The sequence below is a fragment of the Clinocottus analis genome, unplaced genomic scaffold, assembly GCF_023055335.1.
Source record: "Clinocottus analis isolate CAN_PGR_092001 unplaced genomic scaffold, fCliAna1.0.p SCAF_18, whole genome shotgun sequence".
NCBI lineage: Eukaryota > Metazoa > Chordata > Actinopteri > Perciformes > Cottidae > Clinocottus > Clinocottus analis.
In genome coordinates, this window is record NW_027175909.1 from 3343792 (window position 1) to 3353699 (window position 9908).

Here is a 9908-nt window from a genome sequence, read left to right on the forward strand (position 1 = left end):
GAACTTAAGATTCAACTCTTTATGAAATGGGTCACAAATAAGTAGTTTTTAAGCAAACACCACTCAGACAGAAGGAATAGTGTATTGTGGATTAATGCCTACGTTTCCGGCGGTGTACGTTGGATTGAGTTCAAGTAAACCTGTGTAATGAAACACTGTGTCTCTTAAAAGGACAACAATGGAGCTCATTGGCACAGAGGAAGAAAGTTGTTTTAATATGTTGTAGTTTTGTCTTTCCAGTGGATTTTCTGAGCCATACGTTTCAAAATAAGAGCAAAATAATGATGAAATCCTTCCCGCTGACACCCTCTTCAGCACACAGGAGGACAGTGTCTCTCACTGACGTCCAGGAAGGCAGACTCTGGGAGGTGCTTTAGAGGCATTAGAGTGGAGGATAAAATAAATAGCACCATTACTTCCAGGATGAATCCAACCAGTGAGGAGGGGGGAGTTATTTGAAGCTCAAAACGTGACCTCTGCAGAGGGTTTAAGAACTGACAGATGTAGCAGCTCCACTGTATATACATATAATATCGTTTTCCCTCATTGTTGTTGAATATTATGTAAAAAAAACACAAGAATGAATCATGAAATAAATAAAAAGTCATTTTAATGGAAGTTTTGTCTTTCACGCTCACAATCAAGCTTATAGTCTGATCACAAAGAGGTGTTGGACATTCACCCAGAACAAGACGCACACCGGTCACTTTTATCAGACAAAAATATATATATACACATATATATATATATTTAAAATCTTTACAATAAGCTTGAATCATGAAAACGTACACAGGAGGAGTGTGCGCACCAACAGCCAAACACTTTTTTTAACTCCTCAAGTTCTTTTTTTGTACCCTGGCGTCAGTGTAAAAATCTGGTTTGAAGCAACGACTTGTTTCTGGGGTTTTTTTCTTTACAAATGTGCAAATAAGACAGATTTGGAATCCTTCAGCGCTCAGTGTAAAAGTCCAGGATCCTCCGGAGCAGTGACGGAGCTCTCGCTCCACCTCAGTTCTGCCCTTCTCCACTTTTAAATACAGCTCCTCGTTGCTTTGCCTTTCATTATTTCAAGTAAAGTGCTCCTCTAGCAAAAAAAAACAACAACATTTTTAAAAACACACGGCATGAGATCAGTCTCGTATTTTTTCCGCCAACTGGTTGAAAAGAACCGACGGACCAAAAACCAACATGGGAATGTCTTTTAAAGAACGGAGCAGAGACGCTCCTGACAGTCACGTGGCTCCCGGTGGGAGTCATACGAACTCCAGCTTGCCGTGGCCGCTGTACATCCCCCAGTGCACCAGAGACAGGATCTTGTCGTTGCCCAGGTCGGCCTGCCTCATCTTGTCGCAGGTCAGGCAGCAGTTCTCGTGGCCTGTGACGGGCACCATGCACTCCAGGTCCAGCTTGGCCACGTGGCCCTTCTTGGTGTGGTGGCCGTGGAAGCTGTAGTGAAGCCGCGACAGCATCTGCTGCCGCTGGTCCTGCAGCCGCTTGTTCTCGCTGCGCAGCATCCGCAGCGCCAGCATGATCAGCAGCACCAGGATGAGGCCGCCGGCGATGGGGACGGCGATCACCGCCGCCCGGAACCACACCTCTTTGGCCGAGGCCAGCTCCTGGACCCGGGTCACCAGGTTCCTGTTGCTGCTGTCCGGCTGGTACCGGCTGTGATCTGCACACACACACACAGAGAGAAAGATGTCTTTTTAACTGCACGCTCACATGTTTTCACTGCTCCACATCCTTTCATACAGTACCAGGGCGTCTTAGACTCAAGCAAATCTTTAAATACGTGTATGCGGCTCGGACTTTAGCGAGAGGCCTGGCTCCACAGGAGAGCCAGTAACCGCAGAGAGAGAAAAACAAGACGAGACGAGAGCGATGATGTGAGAAAGGGCCGCAAATGAGTCACCCTGCCCCGACTGAGAGCCAGGAATTAATTTGAGCTAATAAACTATCGTGCGCTCCGGTCGGGGTCACGGCAAGACGGTTCCCACGGGACAGCTCCCCTTCCTCTCTGTCTCTCTGTGCACCTTCTCATTACTCCCAGAGCTCCCACTTCTGCCCAACATGTAGGAGTTGTCAGGCAATATTCATTCTGAGAGGCACATTCCTACTCAGTGGGAAAATTACACGGTGCACACATAATAATAAAAAAAAGAAAGAATGAATACATCTGATCTCTTTCCAAGTGCTTAAGGTAAACTGGCTGCTCCCTGGCTTCCCAGGCGAAGAGCTGGAGCCCATTAAAAGTCAAATTGAAGTTCTGTAAAGCTGGGACATAGAGGGAGGAAAAAAAATATGGAGGAAGGGGGTGGCCCGCATGTCCATAAACAGCCGAGGGTTTGAAGAACCCAACGGCTCAACGTATTGCTTCTGGAACAGGAAAGGCGGAAATATTGAATATTTGCTGAGGAGGAATCGTAAAAATCCCCCCGCAGAGTGCTAAAGAGGATTTCAGTGAAAAAACAATCAAAACAAACAGCCCGTGAGAGCTCTGCAAGGCGTATTTTTTTTACCTGTCGAGTCCCTGGTGTGCCCCAGGTCGTGCAGGCCTCTGTAGTTGCACATGTCGTCGTGGCAACACTCCAGCGCGGAGGCCCCGGCGAGGACGTCGGCGGCCCCGGAGCTGCCGCTGCTGCAGACGTCCGCCGCGTTAGCGACGGGGTCCAAACAGCCGTGAGTGAGGGGGGAGTTCCCGCTGAGCGGGTCCAGCACCTTGGTGAAGCAGGCGTTCAGCTCCGACTTGCACATGTACCCGGTGGCCACGCAGTGCGGCGCGTCGCAGTAGCACCGGATTTCTCCTGGAAACACAAGACAAGACAGGGCAGGGTTAGTTTAAATGTATTTATAGCTTTAAAATAATACCGTGTTCCTGGAAAGTCCATCGGTTTTACGTTATACTCCACGGCATGAGCTATAGCTTCAGTTTGGTTTGGGTTCACCAATGATAAAAGTCAAGTTTATTCCAGCTGTGTTTTATCCCAAACTTTAGTATACTTATGTCAGTTTGTATATCTTACAACAAAACTACTTTACTGGCGTTTTGGGGACATAATCCTATCAAACTCAGTCTGCTCTGCTTTTATGATGAAAAAGTGTTTGAAAAGTGTCTTGCCAGTGTCCGGCCATAAAAACAGCCAGGTACCTTTCAAAGACCCCATGGGAATATTCCACTTTTGCATCAATTCGGCAAGTATGCCTTCATTTAGGAGCTCCTCTGAGAAAAATGGCCCTTTTTTCTGACTGTATTATAAAACAGGAACCGTGTAGCTTATAATTAGTGGTTTGTTTGCCAAAGTCAATTTCTTTCAACCCAAATGGAAACTCGTAAAGAGGAGGGGAGCCGGAGTCTCCTCTCTCTCCCCCCAGCTTTACTTGTGGTGATGACGGCCTGGAGGAGGGGAGGGGGTGCACCGAGGTCCCATCTAAAGAGCTCCAGCTACCTTATCATTACGGCTGCCTGCTTTTTCTTTTCTTTCTTTTTTTACACGGGCCCACTCATTACTTCAACCCGTGGCTTTTTATTTTCCCAGAGGAGACGTCTCAAAGCATAAATGTGGGCCGGGGATCGGCCCTAACACAACAAAAACATGACTTCAGATGTATTTAGAGAACTTCTATTTGTGAGCTCGTGCTGCCTTCATGTTCTCTGGCGCCATTATAACACTTCTGAGTGCCGTGGATACACATATAGTGGGATGTCAATGATCTGCATTGGGGACGGTGACTATGTTGCTTTATAACAAGTTAAAAAAAATAAAAATAAAGAATAGTATTGGAAATAGCTTCATAAACAAAGCAATACAACCTGTTTCCCATCTACTACTTTCATAAACTGGGCTACAAAGCATGAAAAGGGGTTTCAGAAGCTGCTCTCAGAGCTGCTGTGTGAACGCAGGAGCACATTCATCAGATCAGTGTTTCCCTGTGAATGATTGGAGCAGCAGGGCCCGGCAGGTCATTTGGAGAATATTTCATTAGAGGAGAGGCCCCTTTGTGGGCTGGGGGGAGACAGGCCGAGCACTGAAAGCCTTTGAGCCCCTGCGCTCAGTCTTCTATGAATGGCAGCTTCAAAACGTGAGCTAAACGAGAGGTCTCCGAGAAACCCTAAAGGAAACCGAGTGAGCATGTTACTACCACATAACGTGATAATAACAGACACTGTTTTTGTAAAGAATGTGAATATTTTAAGTCGCACTCGTGGGGGAGTCACTTTTTTCTTATTGTTACACAAAATACGTTTGGTTAAATTGACACAAAAAAAAGTAATTACACGGAAAGGTTTTGGTCTATGAATGTAATAGACACCGCGTTATGTTCGTAAAACACACACTAAACCTCTGCAATTAGTTAAATGGACACAGGTGAGGGTGTTTCTCCTCAGCAGGTCTTTCCTGTATTATCTGTGGTCTAAATTGGCTCAATTCTACGTTAGCTAGCGTCATCAATAAAACACCGGCGAGCCTGAAAGCAGCCGTGCCGCTGAGCAGTCACTTCAGTCCCGGTTCAGCTCTCTGAACCCCGCGCAACCTGCCGGAGGAGCCGGGGGGACAGAGCCGAGCCGTCCGGAGCAAAGCCTCTACCTTTGGTGAGAAGCACAGCCATGGCGCAGAGCTCCAGTTGTAGCCAAAGGGAAATGAAACTGGACTGGCGCTCCATTTACAGCGAAGTACTGCGCAGACGAGCTCGTATATCCAGTAGCAGCGGCGGAGAGTCCGCTGGGCGAAGAGCTGGACGACCAGGCGAAACCACACAAAAAAAGGATTTACATGGAGCTACGGCGAAAAGTGAGTCATTCCCGAACTGAAAGGCGACAGCTCACAATCCTTTCTGGAGCAAAACAAAGTACCAAAAAGTAGCAAAACCCAGTCGGAAAATGTTTCCTCCTCTCCCGCATTGGAGACAGAAAAGTTTGTGTTTTTTTGTTAAAAGCGGTCCGACATTACGGGAGGAAAAAAAAAAATCGCAAAACACCGCGTCTTCTTTTTCTTCAAGCCGAAAGGAGAAAAAGAGGTGGAGGAAAAAATAGAAATATACTCCTGGGAAGAGAGGGAAACGGGGTGTAAAGTTGTCACCGCTGGTCGTCCTCTGCCTCAGTGTGCAGCCGGTCACGGTGAAGCATCACTTTTTGTATTCCTGAACGGAGAAATGTTGAGGAGGGAAAGAAGACGGACAACTTCGATGTACCACAGACTGCACGCAGACTCCGGACACCCAAGATCTAGCAGGAGAAATAGTTGTGGTTTGTCGAAGCTCCGCCCCCTGCGAGCTGATTGGTCCGCCCAGCGAGAGAGAAGTCAGTGTGAATGCGTGACAACATTGTATCCGGTCATAGTCGAGTTTTTTTTCCTCTTCAAAATAAGACAGGACCCCATTAAATAAAGAATGCAAAATGCATTATAAAAAAACATAGAGGATAAAAATTATAGGAGGGAGCAGCGATAGAAATAGAAAAAATAGAACAAAACTGCAAGTTTCCAGAGCAAGTTAATTTGCCTTTAAAACGTTGTATTGGGGGAAAATACTTACAGACGAATTACTGGATAATATGTTGCATTTTGGGGTTGCCGACTTTTTGTTTACGTTTTCAACATCCCATTGTTCTCTGCATTCAAATGTCTTCATTGTTAATTTTCCCCCGTGATACTTTTATTTTTCAAGTCCTCTCATCCACAATCCGGTTTTATTGATTTCTGTGTCTCTCAGTCTGCAGCTTGACGACCGAGGTCAAGCCAATCTCTTCATTCATCGTCCTTCATTTCCATAATACCATCTTCCACATGTCGTTATTGGATTCCTTTGGTCGGGGCCACTAATACTGTCACCTGACTGTACTGCTGCATTGTTTGGACATTTTTGTTTTGATATTGGAATATTTCATATGTATGCATGTTAACTTATTTGTAAAACAAACTTAAAAATATTTTCGATATATGAAACTAGCAGAACTACCCAAAAGCATAAAGACACGTCACGGACGTATTTCATGGCATTGTAAATGAAAGCTCGGGGTGTTGCGCAAGTGAAGGCAGACCGGTCAGCACCCCGCTGGCGGCCGGGTGGACGCCGCGTCGGGCCGCGTCCCTTCAGGCTACCAGACTGCTGCTGCGGGGAGGAGCGGACAGACGTTTAGAGAAATTAGCAATCCAAAAGGACACATGGCGCCAGTGAGACGGACACGCGCGCGCACAGACACAATTGCCCCTTTTAACAATCGTCACACACACATGCACGCGCGCGATATGTATCAGCAACGAGTCTCTTTCCCACCCAAACGAGAAAAAATCAAACAAAACAAAAGGAACTTAGTCACTTTAAAAAATATATTTTTGCACGTTTTAAACAGCCTGTTTTTGAATGAGACAAATAAAAATAACAATTGTCGTCCTGCAGAGAATCTTAAGTATGCTGCTTATATTTCATCCCGGGAGAAGAGGGGGGGTCATGAGGAGGAAAGACGAAGTCTGTCTGTCTGTCTGTCTGTCTGTCTGTCTGTCTGTCTGAGCTCCATGGTCGTGGAAGTAAAGCATCTCCAGGCCGTAATTGTGCCCAACAGACAACAGGATGCGGACACCGCTTTAGGGAACACAGAAAACGACTCACTGCAATTACCGTAATTATCTGCAATTCCGAGGAGGCGCCAGCATGTATCTCTGCTGAGAGCTGCGTGGAAAGGGTGGAGGTCAGCAGAAATACTAGTTTCATGCTGGACAGCCGCTCGGTTTCTGTGATAGTGGCTGTAATTGTCCCTCTTGAAGCGCCCCGTGACATGAAGCTGGTCTTCGATGGCGCCTGTTAAGATATGAAGATTTTTTTAAAGTACATGATATGTTTGAGAATATTTATTTATTTAGTTAGTTCCATTAAAAGTGATCATAAATGCCTCCTCCACTAGACTTCTAGAGGCTGCTCCATCTCCATCAGCCTGGCATTACCAAGCGGTGGATGGTTAAACATCACCACCTGGTGGTAAAGACTGGTATAAGCTTTTTATTTTATAGAATGACCAAAACAATCTGACTCTTTGCCCTATACTGGATCCTCCGTTACCCATAGTGCATCGTGTCTTTTGTGAGACACACCTACACTTTTTTACATAAAAAAACGTGCATGACTATGACATCATCACAACTATTTATTTAGTCCCTCCAGAGACACAGAAGACGTTATCAAATTATTTCCACTGGCTAAAGGAGGACCCTGTGACAAGTAAACTAACCCAATGTTTAAAATCAGCAGTGCACCTTTTTTTTCTGACACTAAATATTAAAGAAATACAACAATGTCTAAAGAAGCCTTGACACAAAGTGGGGTACGTGCTTCCAACCATAAGACTGGGATGGACGATGCCCACCAGCTAGAAAACAAAACTGTGTGTCTTGTCATGCTGAGAGGATGAGCGTCAACAAGCCATCAGCACATATTGAGTCTGTGTGTGTTTGGGAGGTGAGGAGGGGGTCATGTAAGTGGTCTTTTAGGGAGCAATTACTCCCCACAGGTTGCGTCTGCTTTCACACATTAGGAGACACTTGTAGGTGTGACCCGGCTCAGACTGCAGGGCTTTGCTTCACAAAAGCGTCTCCCCTCCTGCCGGGGGCAACGACGCTTAACTGTGGAGATGGTGGGAGAGGAAGAGGGCGGTCAAGTCTACCTGAGAGAGCGGTCAAACCATGGGTTTTCAAATTCAGCCCTCTGAACACAAGCACCAGCTCTAAACCAACCCCCTCTTGAAGGAGTCCTAACAGGCCAAAATTACCTTATTTGGCCCAAATATTCCCACTTTGAAGATTCAAACCTTCAACTCTCTCTCTCTCCATGATACACCACGGCGGGCAGACAGACAGACTTCCTCCGACACCTCCAAGGCTTCCTCCCCTCTCTTTGATGTGAGCCATATCATGGTCTCCAAAGAGTCGAAGACGGGCAGACCGTCTCCTTCCTAGTGCAATCTATTTTGTTCTCCCTTGAGATAATTGAGTGAAGCTTGAGAGGGAGAGCGGAGGGCCCAGTGGTGATGTGGATCTGGGTTCAGTGGTGATGTGGATCTGGGCTCAGTGGTGATGTAGATCTGGGCCCAGTGGTGATGTGGATCTGGGCTCAGTGGTGATGTGGATCTGGGCTCAGTGGTGATGTGGATCTGGGTTCAGTGGTGATGTGGATCTGGGCCCAGTGGTGATGTGGATCTGGGCCCAGTGGTGATATGGATCTGGGTTCAGCGGTGATATGGATCTGGGCTCAGTGATGATGTAGATACGGGCTCAGTGGTGATGTGGATCTGGGCTCAGTGGTGATGTGGATCTGGGCTCAGTGGTGATGTAGATAAGGGTTCAGTGGTGATATGGATCTGGGTTCAGTGGTGATATGGATCTGGGCTCAGTGATGATGTAGATCTGGGCTCAGTGGTGGTGTGGATCTGGGCTCAGTGGTGATGTGGATCTGGGTTCAGTGGTGATGTGGATCTGGGTTCAGTGGTGATGTGGATCTGGGCTCAGTGGTGATGTGGATCTGGGTTCAGTGGTGATGTGGATCTGGGCTCAGTGGTGATGTGGATCTGGGCTCAGTGGTGATGTGGATCTGGGCCCAGCGGTGATGCGGGGTCCGCACTCTGGACACATTTGAGTTTTTGGGCTCAGACTTTATCTCAAAGGCCTCCAGAGGCAGGGGAACCGACGGCGCTCCCCCTGCCTGTTTTTCACTTGTTTTTACATCGAGAGGGTATTCAGCAGCACTCTTGTCCTCTTATCACGCGGGGGAGGGGAGGACCTTGTAGGCAACCTGCGTTTGATCATGAAGCGGCGTTGTACCGCTACTCATCGGGCTCTGCGCTGCTACTTTGTAACACAGGTGACCTGACAATAACACAGTTCCACAGGAAGGAAGGGTTTTGTCATTGAAGTATTTTTATAAAGGAAAATTGGTGAAAAAATAAAAAAGTTTGTAATGTATAGAAGTGTTAGTAAAGTGCAAAATATGAAGCAAAAACCAATAATGTATAGTTAACAGTGTGGTGCTCTCAGAAACCCCAAAACATGTCAAGTCACTGTTGCTCAAGTTGTCGCCTTGTTCATTGAAAGTCTACATATGCTGCTGTAAATCACTAAAACAACATGAACATGTTGTCAGTCTGCTCACAAAGCTTTCAACCGACACATGCTGCTGAAAGCTTTGTGTGAACAGGAATTTGTGTCGTCAGGGAGAAAGAAACCGAGCAGCTGCCGCCCCCTGCAGGCAGACGATGGTACGACACGTGACCTGGAGCCCGAGAGAGGAAATGCAAAGTATCTGACTAGCTCAGTGTCACTGTAGAAAATAATCGCAATAGAATATCACGACACAAAAACATCTGCATCCAATTAGATTATACACCACATTATTATGATTCATTTAATATAATTCTATAAGTGATTACATACGTTTAAGGTTATGTGTGTGACATTTAGAGCTGTAATATATTATCTATGTAAATGTGAGCGTGCACCGACGAACAGCACTGTTTTGACCTCTTGAGCTAGTTAGCAAGTTGTTTCCAGTAGTTTATATAAAGGGCTTGACATTTTTCTTTCTTTCACAATTACACATCCAAGGCTAAGTGTGACTTTAAAGTTAAATCTGACTTCATACGCAAGGTCAAATGTTAACATTACTGCATGAATTAAAATGTTGCATCTACCACACTTTGCTAATGTTCAAGACACCATGTACATTACAGACTCACATTAAACTATGTAAACTTAAAGTAGAGGTGAAGTAATTAGCAGGAGTGGGCGACTACTAAAGTTTCAACACTGTCCACCTTCAGATATTCACATAATCATAACCAACCATTAAACCTCTGACCAGAGGAAGGTCTCACCGTCATGTGTAAAGTGCCTCAGGTGGACTAGACGCCACTTCTGATACAACAT

General features: G+C 46.1%; 1 protein-coding gene across 1 annotated transcript; it reads right to left on the bottom strand.

Moving 5' to 3' along the window:
- Window positions 1-624: 624 nt before the first annotated feature.
- On the bottom strand, window positions 625-5191 carry bambia (BMP and activin membrane-bound inhibitor (Xenopus laevis) homolog a). The gene is made up of 3 exons (XM_068582022.1): window positions 4587-5191; window positions 2520-2804; window positions 625-1672 (listed from the first exon to the last, which is right to left on the bottom strand). Exons 1-3 carry the CDS (start codon window positions 4660-4662, stop codon window positions 1254-1256), a joined length of 780 nt encoding a protein of 259 aa, XP_068438123.1. The 5' UTR covers window positions 4663-5191; the 3' UTR covers window positions 625-1253.
- Window positions 5192-9908: the final 4717 nt, after the last annotated feature.